Genomic DNA, 16,716 nt, shown 5'->3' on the forward strand with positions numbered 1-16,716 from the left:
AAGGTAGCAACATTGTACACTATTAATACCAGTCCATCTTTGCTATATTTTTACTTTTTTTGTGAAAAAAAGTTGACTTGTGTAGTATGTGGATTTCATAAATAGATTAATTTTCTATGATAAATAAATGCAAAATTTGTAGCTGCTGCAATACCGTCTTTCACCACTAGAGACCCTACTACACCAATCAATAGTAATCATTCATACTAGTTCATCTTTCCAAAGGTATATTTTCTATGATAAATAAATGCTATATTTGTAGCTGCTGCAGTACCTTCTTTCAACACCGGACTTTGTCTTTTTTTTCCCATCAGCTATCCACAAATGGTGGCACCTTTGGAATGATACAAGAAACATGAACTAGTGTCGCTGTAGCAGACATTCAAATAGTGCAAGTAATCTTTTTCGATTGGATTTGGGCTATTTTGTGTGCTCTGACTCATGAGAGCGTCCCACAGTGTCCTTTGTCGCCCTCCTGTGGTGATACTTGGAACTGTCCAGCTATATTTAACGGTCACAAGGGGTCGTATATTCTAATCGGAAACGCAGCAACAGGTTTGATTTGACCCAAATGGAAGAGAAATGACTCTGATCAGTATTGGTGTAGCGTTTGGAATATTTTCATTTCAGCTCTCTGGATTTTGTGGATTTTTGATTCAATTCAATGTGAACAATATGCTTAGTATCCATTTCAAAGATCGTCTATCGTATGAACGAGTCAGAGTGACGACTCCCAACACGGGACTCACAATAGAGGCTGCAAATGTCCTTATTTCATCATAATTAGCAGACGGCTAAGAGGTTAGCTTAGTATGCTGCATCCCCAGTAAAAAAAACAAGCAGAAAGCGGAGTGGAATTCCTCTCAAGTGAAGTGTTTGGATTAGCCAGGAAGGAAATACCCACTGTTGACCCCTGATGACCCCTTCCTCATTTTTGTTCTTCCTTAAGAAGTATGCAAAACACGCGTCTGGCTACAAAGATGCACTTTTATTTTTAGGAAGCAGGGAGAGGCGCCTCACTCCCGTTATCTGGAATACGCAGATTACGCAGGAATGTTTGCCTTCCCGCTTGAATGCAGCCCAACGCCAGCTTTTAGGACACTTCATTAAGTACGCTTGCACCATCTAATGGCATCTTTGGCGAAGAGTCAAAAAGCATTTTTAACATTTTTACTTCCTCTTATAATCTCTGTACTTTTTCCTTTTGGAATATAAGAACATTCTCAGCATATTTTTACTTTATTCACATAATAAATTTTCCCCATTCTCATTTTCCAAACTTGATCTTGTTGACTTATTTTCCTGTAACATTCCGACCTTTAAAGACTTTAAACCTTCACGTTTTCCCAAATGATTGACTCGTGTGCTCCTGACTGGAATATTCGACTTTCTCTCTTTATTCTCCTTTTCATTGCTGACCTCATTTTCTCCTGGACTCCTGGTCTTCAACGGCCAAATCTGGTTCTTGGGACACGGACTGACGCTTCTGCAGACCACTTCTGGCAAAGACCGCCCCAAGACCGTCCCAAGGTCGCCCTTTCTGTTCATCAGTTCCACGGACACAATGGTTCCATGGTTCTAGGTGCAGCCAAGGCGGCGAGGGAGTCCGGTTCATCTCTATTATCTGCAGACCATGTGGTCCTGACGGTCCTGGTGGCCTCTTCGGGTGGTGGCCCTTCACCTTCACTGGGACGGTTTACATCCGAGTGTCAAGCTTCTGAGATGAGACTCAGCCCCTACAAACCGGAGGCCATGGTTCCCAGGAGGGATAGGGTGAAGCGCCCCCTCCGGGTTGGGAACGAGGTCCCCCCCGAGGTGGAGGAGTTCAAGTATCTCGGGGTCTGTTCCGGTCAGAACATCTTTTCCAAAATGACAAATTATTTCCTTTGAATATTTTGATGTTTGGTGGACGAGTGGTAGCATGCAGGCCTCACAGCTAGGATACCTAAGTTCAATTCCACTCTCGGTCATCTCTGTGTGGAGTTTGCATGTCCCCCCCCCATTCCAAAAACATGCTAGGCTAATTGGCGACTCCAAATTGTCCATAGGTATGAATGTGAGTGTGAATGGTTGTTTGTCTATATGTGCCCTGTGATTGGCTGGCCACCAGTCCAGGGTGGACCCCACCTCTCCCCCTGGTGAGGATAAGCAGTAGAAAATGAATGAATGAATTTTGACTTTATTCTCATAAAATGTTTTTGTTTTATTATTTTTTAAATGTACGGCAGGCCAAGAAGAAAACCATGTAAATCATACCAAGCCAAGCTAAGTGTGTTTATATAGCACTTAATCGTCTCAAAGGGCTTATAAAAATGGCTGCACTCTGACTATTTTACACAATCAGTGATGGGAAAGTCCACATTTTCTTCCCAAAACATTCCAGTCATTCTTTAGTAGCGTTTATATGAATGCCATACACAGCGAGAGCTGCCAGCGTGTCATTCGGCTGCACTCGGAAGTCTTCGGCTATTTCCGCGCTCCCCCGCGGCTCGAGAGGGCAGGCTGCGCCGATCGCGGAGCCGAGACGCCATTCAGGCGAGCAGACTTCGGGCACACCTGGCCGGAACCTCCGCCACCTTTAAGCGAACAAAAGCTAACTCTCACAGGTGAGTCCCGACGCCATCTTGCCACGGAAACAATCTTTTGTCCACTTTGTGTTGTTTTCGCTGCAGAAAAAGTTGACTTTGTCTGACGTTCTACGACACAAACACGAGCGACCGAGGAGCAGTTCGTGGTTTATCTTCATTTGACTTCCTTCTTCCTGTCAGCTGCCGCCGTGAGGAATGTGGCGTGATTAAGGAGTGAAAGTGTGGAAAGTTGGAATCTTTGAGCACCTCGGCAGCAGCTAGCCAGTCTAGCTTCATGGCAACCGGCGGCTTCAAGTCGAACGCCACCACGGACTTCCTGGAGGAGTGGAAAGCCAAGAGGGAGAAAATGAGAGCCAAGATGTTGGGTGACATCGCCGCCGCCAGCAACAGCAGCCTCCCGGCGGACGAGCCGCAGCGCCCGGCCGCCGACCTGAGGAAGGCTCCGCCGCAGACGGACGGAGGAGCCTCGGCCTGCCCGGACAGAGCCGACAGAGCGGACAGGCCGTCCCCGGGCAGGGAGAAGAAAAGCTCCGGTCCGAGCGCAAGGAAGGGCAAAGGTCAGATCGAGAAGAGGAAGCTGAGGGAGAAGAGGAGGTCAACAGGTGTCGTCAGCCTTCCGTCCAATGAGGTGAGTCCTCCATCTTAGATGTCGTGACGCCCCCAAAATCTGTCTTCCACCGACTTTCATCCAAAGTTGTGGGCTTCAGGCTAGCATCACATCAGATTTATTGACGTCCTTCCTGGTCTTCCGGAGACATGTTGGCCTCACGTGCAGCTCTGCTTGTCATATGCAAATCAGGCATGTCACGTGACGTGACCCTGTGGACGGTGTCAGTCTTGTTCTTATGCAACACAGCACGCGCTTTTTTTCACTTCACTAAGGTGCTGCTGCTGTTTACCGTAATGTCTAGTATAGATACTCCTATGAAGTGCAGGTTGACAGCTACCATAATGCCAATCATAAATGACCCTCTCAAAACATGTCTGTTTCTGTATATATACAGCAACATATACAATGTGCATACACGTGTGTATACACATGGCTTGACGAAAGTGGAAAGAACTGCTACCGTAATGTGTACAATAGATGCCCCTCTGGGCGGCCATTTTGGCCGTGAGGGAACCCAATCAGGCTGAGTTTGTCTGATGAATGAACACCAACAGAACCGTCCTGTCTGCACCGACGCCGCTTCCACGCACTGCCTCTGTGTGCCTTACGTCACCGTGCCGCTCTTTTTCATCCCGACACGGCACCCGCCGCCCTTCTCATTCACCCCCGTTGCTCCCCTTTGCACCCAAACGCTCCATCCCCCACCCTTGGCATTTGCACATCAGAGAGTCCGGCAGCCATCGACCCCACGCTGCTGCTGAGGCCTTCAAATGCAAATCAACGTGCACCTCAGAACATTCCCCATCTTCCACCTCCTTTTTCGATGCCGCTTATTCTCTTTAGGGTCACGGCTATGCTGGAGCCTACCCCAGTATCTTGGACATGTTCTTATCAATTAAAATAAGACAACACAGTGATGGGGATGATGTGTAGTGTTGTACACTGGCCACTAGGTGGTTGTGATGTTGCTGCGATGTTGGCCGGGACACACAAGCACCAGACTTTTATTGTAGCGTTCAATCATCTCACAACGCACAGTCAACATGCAAGCAACATGCACAAGTCTTATTTATCTCTTATTTTAGGGTAATAGGAGTGTAATAGGAGTGTAAAGATGACCATAGGGGTGTTATTTCATGTCTAGAGGTCTCTAATCATGTTAAAAAAACATATTTAGCAGGTGGTTATCAGATTTTCTATGTCTTATTTTATCTTATGGCTACCATATTGGCAAATAGGAGTGTAAATGTGACTATAGGGGTGTTATTTCATGTCTAGGGGGCTCTAATCATGTTAAAAAACACATTTAGATGGTGGTTATAATGCTTTTTGTGTCTCATTTTGTCTTATAATGTCTACTACTACAAAAGGTAATATGAGTGTAAAGGTGACTATAGGGGTGTTATTCCATGGCTAGAGGGCTCTAATCATGTTAAAACACATTTAGAAGGTGGTTAACAAGTTTTCTATGTTTTATTTTATCTTATGGCTACTATATTGGCTATTGGAGTGTAAATGGGACTATAGGGGTGTTATGTCATGTCTAGATGGCTCTAATCATGTTAAAAAACATATTTAGAAGGTGGTTATAATGTTTTTTTATGTCTTATTTTCTCTCATAATGTCGACTACAAAAGGTAATATGAGTGTAAAGGTGACTATGGGGGTGTTATATCATGTCTAGAGTGCTCTAATCATGTTAAAAAACATATTTAGAAGGTGGTTATCAGGTTTTCTATGTCTTATTTTATCTTATGGCTACTAAATTGGCTAATATGAGTGCAAATGTGACTATAGGGGTGTTATGTCATGTCTGGAGGCCTCTAATCATGTTAAAAACATATTTAGAAGGTGGTTATAATGTTTTCTATGTCTTATTTTCTCTTATAATGTCTACTACGAAAGGTAATATGAGTGTAAAGGTGACTATAGGGGTGTTATTTCATGTCTAGAGGGCTCTAATGATGTTACAAAGCGTGTATAGAAGGTGGTAAACTGTTTTCTATGTGGGCTCCAAAGGTCACGCAGCCAAGTGCAAACAGTGGCCCGGGCCGCTGTTACTGTATAACGCTTAGAAATTAGCGTTATACACACACGGGGGGGGGGGGGGTTCAGTTCTTTTGTGGGGTTGAGACTTGAGTGATATACGTGATATAATACTTCAGACCCGAGTTCAATTCCACCCTCGGCCATTTCGGTGTGGAGTTTGCATGTTCTCCCCCCTCCATTCCAAAAACATGTTAGCTATATTGCCCCCCCCCCCCCCAAATTGTCGATAGGTATGAATGTGGGTGGGAATGGTTGTTTGTCTATATGTGCCCTGGGATTGGCTGGCCACCAGTTTGTCTAATGTTTGATGTTCCCTAGTTTGCTTCCTTTCCTTGACACCACTTCCTGTCTGCTGCTTGTGTGTAAACATAGGCATGGAGCAAAGCGCTGGTTCAGAAGTGTGTGTGCGCGTGCGTGCGTGTGTGTGTGTGTGCGCACACCCCAGCCGTGAGGGTTAATCCAGGCAAGGTGTGATGTCCTTCAGGTGTGGTGCGGCGGGGAGGTCGTGACTCAGCGGCCGTGCGTCCCAGCAGAACAATAGTTGACATTCTCCAGCGGGCTCGTCCCCAAGCTAGTAAAACACGTTTGATGCTTGCGTGTGTGAAGCAATAACTTTCCGTTGGAGGCGGCGGCGTGGATGTGTTTTTACGATGCTATAAAGTCTGCCGTTTAGCGCGGCTAACAAGACAAAGTGTTCAGCATGGGATCCGCATGCCTGGCATAGCAGGGAGATTTCGTCCCCCCTCCAAAGCAGGAAGCACGCTGCGGCTGTGATGACTGTAAGCTAAGAACATTCATGCTGGACGAGTAAAGCTGGCATCTCTTTGGGAAAGGCTTCAAGCTCCTGTAGCTTACTTTCTTTCCTTTAGGATTCCACTGGGAAGTTTGTGATTGGCGGATAACCCAAAAACTATTTCCTCTTCGCGGTCTTGTTTTTGCACATGCAGCACTTCCCACAGGACTGCACACTGTTGGTGCGTTGACGGAATGGGGTCATTGTGTGGTGTGAATGATCGATAGCATGCATGCTAGCATGCAAAAAGTCAGAAAAAAGCTGCAGGATCATCCATAGGATCATTCACAGATCATCCATAGGATCATCCGTACAATCATCCGTACGATCATCCGTGGGATCATTCACAGGCTCATACCTGGGATCATTCACAGTATCATCCGTAGGATAATTCACAGTATCATCCATGGGATCATTCACATGATCATCCGTAGGATCATTCGTATGATCATCCGTAGTATCATTCACAGTATCATCCATGGGATCATTCACATGATCATCCGTAGGATCATTCGTATGATCATCCGTAGTATCATTCACAGTATCATCCGTGGGATCATTCACAGTATCATCCATGGGATCATTTGTACGATCATCCAGAGGATCATTCACAGTATCATCCAGAGGATCATTCACAGTATCATCCAGAGGATCATTCACAGTATCATCCATAGGATCATTCACAGTATCATCTGTGGGATCATTCACAGGATCGTCCGTGGGATCATTCACAGGATGGTCCGTGGGATCATTCACAGGATGGTCCGTGGGATCATTCACAGGATGGTCCGTGGGATCATTCACAGGATGGTCCGTGGGATCATTCACAGGATCGTCCGTGGGATCATTCACAGGATCGTCCGTAGGATCATTCACAGGATCGTCCGTAGGATCGTCCGTGGGATCATTCACAGGATCGTCCACAGGATCGTCCGCAGGATCGTCCGCAGGATCGTCCGTACGATCGTCCGCAGGATCGTCCGTACGATCGCCCGCAGGATCGTCCGCAGGATCGTCCGTACGATCGTCCGCAGGATCGTCCGTACGATCGTCCGCAGGATCGTCCGTACGATCGTCCGCAGGATCGTCCGTACGATCGTCCGCAGGATCGTCCGTACGATCGTCCGCAGGATCGTCCGTACGATCGTCCGCAGGATCGTCCGTACGATCGTCCTTAGGATTGTCCGTACGATCGTCCATAGGATCATCCTTTGGATCCTCCTTAGGATCATCCATAGATGGAACCCACACACCCAGACCTCCATTTGCTCCAGAAAAATGGTGTACTTTTATTCAATTACGCTGCAACGAGGCTAATTTCGTTGTTTGAAATTGCAGCGGGGCTATGCGGCTCATTGCTCGCTTTAACCAGCAGTTTAATTCCCGGGCACCGAATCAAAGCACTTATTGGAAATTTGGGCTAATGTGAGTTAATTGTTTGTTAGCACTCCAGCAACAGTCAATGAAATGAAGCAGCTGAAGAGCAGCGAGAAGAAGAGCAGCCATGAATGACATCTGGGCCGCATCCTGTCACCTGCTATCTTGTCAGTATGAGTGCCGCTTGATTAGATCTCCTCTGGGGGGCGCTCAGGCAGCATCACCGTGTGGGACACGCCCCTCTCACAGTGAAAAACCACCAGAATAAACCTGCCGAGTATCCCATATCCTCATATGTCATTGGAATTCCTCTCATATTGGAATAATTCTGCCGCTACATCACTTCTCATCACTCCTTCATGCCAGAACATCATGGATGTTCTTATGTCAGAAGAAAGGAGGCCTGCCACGGATGGAGGATGGAGGAAGCTCTTTCCCCACAACAATCCATCCCATAATGGAGCCTAAGCCTGAGCTAACAATACAAAAAGAGGACTATTTCTTTTCAATGAGGCCTAATCCGTTTCAGTCCATTTGATTCGTGAGAGGCCGGTGAGATGCTGGCTCTGAAATCATTAAATGTGATCCGGGCAGGAACGCCGGAGCTATTTGTTTAGCTCCTCCAAGACATTATCTCCTTAATTAGGCTGAGATGCAGCCCCAGGAATTCCACTCTCTTTTAAAAAGGAGCGTTGTCGTTCTTCCCTAATGACGGGACCGCGGCCTCCAGCCAAGCACACAAACGCCCGAGTGCTCTGGCATCCTGGTGGCACCGCACGTTATTGTGTGCTCTTTGATTAGCAGTGAAGGAGATTAGCTTCCCATCTGGCGTCCAGACCTTTCCTGTATGGAAGGATGCCGTTCCACTACCGTGGAGGATCCACCCGTGACTGGCTGCCATGCCCAATTCGGCCAATCACAAGCCTGACTTGGCGGCTCAATCCAACACGCCCGTGGATCCGCACGAAAACAGCGACTGGCTGCCAACGTCTGGCACACGTTCCGGTCACCAGTACAGTGATGTACTAGATGACCCCACGGAAGCATGCTGTGCTGTATGTCTGGGGGGGGGCGCTGGATGAGGTCATGGTCTAATTAGCGTAATTGGCCGTGATGCATGTGCATGTCATTTTGTTCCGCTGTCTTTTCTCCAGAGCTACTTTTCCGAAAAGAAAATGGCCAAGAGCTGCTCATTTTTGGAAGAATTCCGATAAATCCTCCTCAACCTTGTGGACAGTCTTCCATGAAGAGTTGAAGCCGTACTAGCTGCCAAAGGTGGACCCACATATTGAACCCTATGGGTTAGGATGGGATGGCACTAAGTTCTTATGGGGGTCACGGCAGCTCCGCAAATACTTTTGGTCTTATGGTGTAGTTGTGACGCTGAGGCGCTGCTGACGATGCCATGTATGTATGGTATAGTATGGATGATATGGTATAGTATGGTATACTATGGAATGGTATGGTATAGTATGGATGGTATGGTATACTATGGAATGATATGGTATAGTATGGATGGTATGGTATACTATGTAATAGTATGGAATGTATGGTATAGTATGGATGATATGGTATAGTATGGTATACTATGGAATGGTATAGTATGAATGATATGGTATACTATGTAATAGTATGGTGTAGTATGGTATAGTATGGATGATATGGTATAGTATGAATGATATGGAATGGTATGGATGATATGGTATTGTATGGAATGTTATGGTATAGTATGGATTATATGGTATGGTATGAATGATATGGTATACTATGGAATAGTATGATATAGCACGGATGATATGGAATGGTATGGATGGTATGGTATAGTATGGATGATATGGTATAGTATGAATGATATGGTATACAATGGTATGGTATAGTATGGATGATATGGAATGGTATGGAATGGTATGGTGTAGTATGGATGATATGGAATGGTATGGTATGGTGTAGTATGGATGATATGGTCACACAGTCAGGAGATGTATGGAGTTTGCATGTTCTCCCTGTGCATGCGTGGCTTTTCTCCGGGTACTCGCCCCCCCCCCCCCCCCCATTCCAAAAAGCTATGGTGGGAGTGAGGATGTGACACTCGTCCTTGTGTAAACAGGAAGCACCATCAGCTCCCACTCAACTTTTGGAAGTCAATCATCCCGCCAGCAAGCAGCACAGGGAGGATATCGGATATCATTAGCAAAAACATCCCTTATAAGGTCCCACATTTTTCCCATTTTGGATCCAAAGTCAACCTGGACGTGATGTAAGACATGGCTGGGTGCTTAGCGGCCGTGCAAACATCTCCGCTATGTCTGCCGCACAAAGCGGGGCGGAGGCTCAAGGGAAGGAGAAGACACGTTTCTGAGGCTGAGAGCGAGAGAAGGAGCTGGCGTCCTCCCTGAGGACCACTGACTAAGCTTCTGGTGGAAAGACCTCGCAAAGTGGACATCTCTGATGCAGCACCAGACCAGAATCCACATCCGTTGATACGACCTTGGTGTTTGACGGGAAGTCCAGTTGGTCACAGTGGTCCTCCTCCTGTCCCGGGGAGGTCCAAAGCTTATGCTGACCCGTATCTCCTCAGGGTTTTAGGGTGGACACTGCAGGTTACATGATTGCCAACCACTTCCTCTTTGCTTTGTATCTCCTACCAGAGCCTGGATGAACTGGACGATGACGATGGCGATGGCAGGGAGAAGGACGGGCGGGAGGAGGAAGAGGAGCAGCTGGTCCTGGCCAACACCTTCCAGAATGAGGCCATGACGGCCGATCCAGCGACAGGCCTCGTCAGGGTAAGTCTAGACGGGACCAGTAGATCAGGTCCACAGGGTGTGGAGCGGGTTTCAGCAGGTTTGGACCAAAGCAAAGGCTTGTAGGAGACTTGTCCCGGTATGCTTGTATGGTATGGTATAGTACTCTATGGTATGGTATAGTACCCTGATGGTATGGTACCCTTATAGTATAGTACCTTATGGTATAGTATAGTACGGTATGGTATAGTACCCTTATGGTATGGTACCCTTATGGTATAGTATAGTACCTTATGGTATGGTATAGTACCCTTATGGTATAGTACGGTATAGTATAGTACCTTATGGTGTGTAGGTACGTTATGATATGATATGGTATAGTACCTTATGGTATGGTATAGTACGGTATAGTATAATACCTTATGGTATGATATAGTACCTTATGGTATAGTATGATATGGTATAGTACGTTATGGTATGGTATAGTACCTTATGGTATGGTATTGTACGGTATAGTACTGTATGGTATGGTATAGTACCTTATGGTGCGTAGGTATGGTATAGTATAGTACGGTATGGTATAGTACCTCATGGTACTTTATAGAGTACACATGTGTATAGAGTACATACATACATGTGTATAGAGTATATACATACTTGTGTATAGAGTATATACATACATGTGTATAGAGTGTATACATACATGTGTATAGAGTGTATACATACATGTGTATAGAGTGTATACATACATGTGTATAGAGTATATACATACATGTGTATAGAGTGTATACATACATGTGTATAGAGTGTATACATACATGTGTATAGAGTGTATACATACATGTGTATAGAGTATATACATACATGTGTATAGAGTGTATACATACATGTGTACGGCTAAGATGGGACACTGTTTGCTTTCAGGACACGCCAAGACCAGGAAGTGGGCGCCCCAAAAGGTGAGACTTCTACACTGACTTCCTTCTGTTCCTGCTGGGGAGGCGGGAGACACTCGCCCCGCCATCATTGAATAGGACTTGACAGGGTGGCGTGCCGACCCCCCCCCCCAACCCGCTCGCTGGCGTGGCCGCAGGGAGCGCCCCGAGCCTTCCGAGCCTCCCGAGCCTTCCGTGCCCTTGGAAAGGTTGGGGGGGACGAGAGTTGAATAGAAGCGGAGTCCGGACAGCTTTGGCATTTGAGATGTTTGTTCCTGTTGCTGAGATGACCTCCATGATGACCTTCTTGATGAACTTCCTGCTCCCTGCAGACGGCAAAGCAAAGAGATAGTCAGCAGCAGATGGCAAAGATTGATACGTGGATGTCTCACTCTGATTGCTTTTTCTGCGTCTGTGGGATGCTCCCCTACTTTCCTGGTGTGTTTTGTTGTCTCTTTCAAGTGCGTCTTTGTTCTTGTGTGTGTTTGCAGCGACGAGGAGCTGGGCGCTAACAGCCGGCACGGCCACAGCCGCCAGGGCCGGGACGCGGCGCCAGGAGGTGCGGAGAGGAGGTTGGAGGAGCTGGAGAAGGTAGAGCACGAGAGAACGCCTCCATAGTCTAAAACAATGATGACCTGCTGGTCCAGAGTCTTTTCATCAAAGTTCAGAGTAGACGGCAGAGTGGAGCACATCAAAGCCACCATTATCATCATCATCATCATCATCATCGTCATCACAAGCCGCAGAGCTCCCTTTCTTTGCCTTGGTTGCCATGGAAACAGATATACGCTCCGACAGAGGAAGATGTACTCCTTTCAAGCACCAGCCCATCATCATCTAAACTTGTTTTGTCCCTCAGGAGCTGCTGAACGAGCGCCAGGAGACGGCCAGGCTGCTGAAGGCCCACCAGGACAAAGACCACCTGATCGACAAGCTGAAGGAGGAGATCCACCTTCTCAACAGGGTGAGTCCGGAACGGTTCTGGTCTTCCTGGAGCCGAGTCTCCTCGGTCAACAGAGCAGCTGATCTCCAGGTGGTGGAGATCGTCTAAACCAGCACGTGTGCTTGCAGGACCTGGATGACATTGAGGACGAGAACGAGCAACTCAAACAAGAAAACAAAACTCTGCTCAAGGTGGTGGGTCAGCTGACCAGGTAGAACCTCCACGCCGCCGCGCCGGACCCACTTCACGTGCGTCCTGCGTGGAGAATGAAGTTGTTCATATTGGATGTAAATATTTTGTACCTTTAGAAGATGAATAATCAATCTACTGGATGCTGGACTCTCAGGCTCATCAAGTACTCGTACTGGTCCCGGATCAGACCGGGCATATGACTTCTAGTCTTTGGCTTTTGCTTTAGCTTTTGGCCGCGGCAGGCATCCAACAGGATCAAATAAAACATACTGATGAAAGCTGATTGGATGTGGTGACGGCACAACCAATGGCTGATGCCAGGGGACGGGATTTTCCACCGCGCATTCCAGCTGCTGTCAATCACATGAAAGGATTTATGCTAAGAAAATATCACCGATGGATATATTCCCACTTAGGAGACCAGGGTTCAATTCCACCCTCGGTCATCTCTGTGTGGAGTTTGCATGTTCTCCCCGTGCATGCGTGGGTTTTCTCCGGGTACTCCGGTTTCCTCCCACATTCCAAAAACATGCTAGGTTATAAATGGCGACTCCAAATTGTCCATAGGTATGAATGTGAGTGTGAATGGTTGTTTGTCTATATGTGTCCTGTGATTGGCTGGCCACCAGTCCAGGGTGTACCCCGCCTCACGCCCGAAGACAGCTGGGATAGGCTCCAGCACCCCCCCCTGCAACCCTCGTGAGGAAAAGCGGTAGAAAATGAATGAATGAATATTCCCACTTCCTTGTGAATAATAATCCACATCCATTGTCTTTATTCCCATTTCACCGCCGTATTCATGATTCCATCTTGTATTCCTCATAGCGGCTTTAGGAACGCCTTTTTATTCCTGTTTCAACCTCATGCCACTAAAATGTCTTCCTGGTATTCCTGCAAAATTCCGACTTTTTCTCCTGTTGTAACCTTTTTCCTTATTTGGATTTTATTTGTAAAAATTACTGCAGATTTTTTAATTTTTGCTGAAATATTTCAAATTTTTGCTATAAAAACGACAATGTGGTTATTTTTCCTCATTTTGTTATTTTAGTAAAACGCTGCCTTTCCTCGCCATGCGTCCTCGCCACGCCAGTTCTGTGCTGGCTAAACGCCGCCATGATGGAGGGGGTTGATGCCTGATGCCGGCCATGTTTTTTATGTTTTAAGCTGCGGCCTTGAATGCAGCACGAAAGCAGAGTAAAAGATGAGCGACATCACCCGGAGGCGTCTTCACATCCAAAGGAGATGCGTGGAGCGATAGGCGGAGCTTATCTTGTAGCTGAGAAAGGGGAAGGGGGGGGGGCTTTCTCTCTCTCTTTCTCTCCGTGCGGCCAATCTCTTGCATCTGCAGGTCGCCGGGAGCCCGGCCAAAGTCCAGATGGCAGATACGGGAGGAGGCAAGGAATACTTGTGGAAGCTTCATCATCATCTCCAACATGAGGTGGTCTCCTACGGTGGTGGGAGATGATTGGCCAGGTGTGTGTGACGTCCAAGAAATGAAGCTTCTGTCAAATGTTCCTGTTATAATCCACGCTTCGTCAGCTTCTGGACGCGCATGCACACACACACACACACCATGACAGCCAAGTGTCTTGTCCCTCCGCTGGGAATTGAGTCATGGGCTCCTTCGATGTCTTCCCCTGGTAGCCATGGCAACGGCATAGCCAGTGTCTCCTGATTGTTTGTGTGGAAAGGAACTACAACCTTGCAGCATAGGCCACCATCAGAAAAACCAAGGGGGGTGTGATGTCCTTCAGGGACAGGATGTGGTCCACAGACCTCCATCAGAAGAACCAAATGGGGCTGTGATGTCCCACAACTCAGGGAACACCTCCTTCCTCCTGGTCTCCAGCAGCCGTGTTCGCATCTCGCGTCTCTTGGGAATCCCAGATAGTATTCACCTTGTCCAGACGGCATGTGCTCATCGACCATCTGCTCTTACGCTCAAACACAGCTGTCAATCATGTGCAATGCCCGCCTTCACTTCCTGCGGCCTTCCAGGCAACCAAGCTTGTTGGCGTGACATGACAAACATCTTTACTCTCCACAGTCTTCTCACTCTAGGTCATCTTGACTCCAACCCAAGACATGATGTTCTTCTACTCCCCCCCCCCGCTCCAGGATGTCAAGGTTAGTCAGGGTATTAAAGGTCATGACCTGTCTTTACATTATTTAAATATGTTTTGTTACATCGCCAACTAGCGGCCTGGCATGCACCTACACGCTACGTTTCTTTGGGCGTTTTTCCTGACTGGCTTACTGGCTTGAGCCTTTTCAATTCCGGACGCCCTTCCTAGTGGAGATTCGAACCTGAGGCGTCCGCTTCAAAGGCCAGAACGCTAACCACCTATGTAACTCATAGCTGCGTTTTTACCTCAATACTGCCCTCTGTGGCCAATCAGCGCAATTACACCACTAACGTGATGATTGGCTGTGCTCATCGCAAATGCCTGCTGATGGACGTCAGGTGGCTTTATTCCTTCCTCCTTCCGGCTAATCACCGCTAGCAGACTCATATATGAACTAATGTAGGTTCATGTACGACAAGACAATTTTACGTTAACATAGTGTCGAACACATTTGTAGACGGTCCCTGGGCTGCCGGGCTTTATTAGAGATCAATTTCAGTCAGACTGCACACAAGATGGCTGGTTTGGATAAAAGCGGGGTTGGAGCTGTTTGCCCGAGTTGCCGCGGCTGGAAAGAGGTAGGCTTTGCTGAGTAACAACCATTCTTTTGAGAGCTATTAAGCTCGGAAGTTCCAATCTGTGGATATTTTTCCAACGTTAAGCTAACTCTGCTAGCTGAATTCATTGTTGGAAAATGTCGCTAAATGCCGCGCTAACAAGCTCGCTAGCATGTTTTGCTTCGTCATGTGGTGAGTTTGTTTTGTTTAAACTTTGAAATTCATTTTGCTGATGACAATCGTTTGTGAAAGTGTAGAAACAGTTTTCCTGGAAAACTAGCTTAGATTTGGGCACTGTTGCTAACTCCTCAGTAAGCAAAGCAGCCATTGGCTGTACTAGATGACGCCATTGGCTACTTTGCATGTGATTTGCATATAACGTAACATGCTGTAAGAGAGACAAAAAAGTGAGTAAAATCACCTTAACTACGTTTAGTAAATAAACCCAATTATTTGTTAATATAAAATTGTCCGTTGCTTTATTAAAATAAATTCATAATAAAAATGAAAAAAAAATCTGACAGGTAAGGGAGCGGGTCCCAATGAGGCTTGAGCTTGCGTGTAGAGCTCCTGGTCGGGCGTTTCCATGTGGGAATATATTTGTTGCTCATGAAAAGCAAAATGGAGTCCCGTGATCACATGACAAGGTGGATTTCATGCAGACGTTGGCAGTCTGATGCCTTTGTTCCGACTGACAGGCTGTTGCGTGGCGAGGAACCGCCTATCGATTATTGGACTCCGGCTGGAGAGCAGCGTGACCTTTCAGAGTGCCTGATGGAAGACGGCAGGCGGTCCTGGTGTGGGACCCCCCCGCCAGGAAACACGGGGAGGCCGCGCATCTTCTGGGAGCTATGTGTTGATTTTATTCAGCTTAGCTGGAGGTCGCCACGCCAGCGTAGTCCATCACGCTAACGGCGGGGGTGGAGGTCATGTTGTTGTGAAGGTGGGGGCTTGTTTGTGTGTTGCTTCATGTTATGAAATATCTCATCATTGTTTGCCTCGCAGCCAATCACGGACAAGGATTGTGTGAAGCAGGATCCCGGGGGCGGGGGGTTCCGAGGAACTTTTTGGTGATGAGTCTCTGCCGCCTCGCTGGTTTGAACCGGAGCCGGTCTAGCGCCATCCGCCGTGCTCCCTCAAGACTGGCTGAGCCATACAGCGACAGTCATCATCCAAGCTCCGCCTCCAAGTTTCTCTCTCCCTCTCTCTCTCTCCCTCCCCCTCGCGCTCTCTGGTGTGGAGCTTCGCTGCTCCTCCAACTCCAGATGTCTCCGCCTCCCCGCCAGGACCAGCAGATCTGGACCTGAAGGTGAGGTTTCCAGGTAAGAGCCGTCCTTTTGTCAGGGTTCCATCGGTGTTTTGCGTTACTGCTAGTCGGCAGGTGCTCGTGATGCTTGTGTTGTTGCTAGGCGACGTAATCAGGAGGAGGATGCTGTGATTGATGTCCTGCTGCTTTGTTTTACGCCTCTCCGCTTAAAAAAACGCTTGTGGATGAGTGTGAGGGTAAGCGTGGCGGCGGCCGCCGCTGCCGGCGCTCCGCACGTCTCGGGTTGTGAGGGAAACCAGGATGTGGGTGCGTGGGCGGACACAGCGAGGAGGGGAGGGAGGGTGACGGGCTGCTTTCATCTCCAGGAAGCTAATTCCGCGTTTGTCAGACAAGCTCCTCGGAAGCAGAAGACGGAAGAAGAAGGTAACGCCACCTGTGACGGGAGCATGGCTGCCCACGTGTCACTTGTCTCCTCAGCAACTCTTTAAGATGGTACTCCGTGATGAGCGCTCCCCCACTTCCTGGAACGCCCCCA

General features: G+C 47.7%; 2 protein-coding genes across 4 annotated transcripts in view; both read left to right on the forward strand.

Moving 5' to 3' along the window:
- Positions 1 to 2,444: 2,444 nt before the first annotated feature.
- pawr (PRKC, apoptosis, WT1, regulator) lies at positions 2,445 to 13,232 on the forward strand. Of its 3 annotated transcripts, none has more exons than XM_078787934.1 (7): positions 2,445 to 2,606; positions 2,769 to 3,216; positions 10,066 to 10,203; positions 11,086 to 11,120; positions 11,588 to 11,687; positions 11,956 to 12,060; positions 12,168 to 13,232. In XM_078787934.1, exons 2-7 carry the CDS (start codon positions 2,863 to 2,865, stop codon positions 12,252 to 12,254), a joined length of 819 nt encoding a protein of 272 aa, XP_078644060.1. In that variant the 5' UTR covers positions 2,445 to 2,606; positions 2,769 to 2,862; the 3' UTR covers positions 12,255 to 13,232. The 3 variants fall into 3 exon arrangements, with proteins under 3 accessions (XP_078644060.1, XP_078644071.1, XP_078644065.1); XM_078787945.1 differs by having other exon boundaries at positions 2,449 to 2,606; positions 2,673 to 3,216; XM_078787939.1 differs by lacking the exon at positions 2,445 to 2,606 and having other exon boundaries at positions 2,617 to 3,216.
- Positions 13,233 to 15,972: 2,740 nt separating this feature from the next.
- The window catches only part of syt1a (synaptotagmin Ia), a 68,385-nt gene continuing 67,641 nt past the window's right edge, over positions 15,973 to 16,716 (forward strand). Inside the window, exon 1 of the mRNA XM_078787956.1 lies at positions 15,973 to 16,236. The gene's annotated coding sequence lies outside the window, so the exon portion shown is untranslated. The remainder of the gene's footprint in view (positions 16,237 to 16,716) is intronic.

The sequence above is a fragment of the Doryrhamphus excisus genome, linkage group LG2 (genome assembly GCF_037039965.1).
Source record: "Doryrhamphus excisus strain RoL-2023G ecotype Guam linkage group LG2, RoL_Dexc_Guam_v1.1, whole genome shotgun sequence".
In the NCBI taxonomy this organism is placed as follows: domain Eukaryota; kingdom Metazoa; phylum Chordata; class Actinopteri; order Syngnathiformes; family Syngnathidae; genus Doryrhamphus; species Doryrhamphus excisus.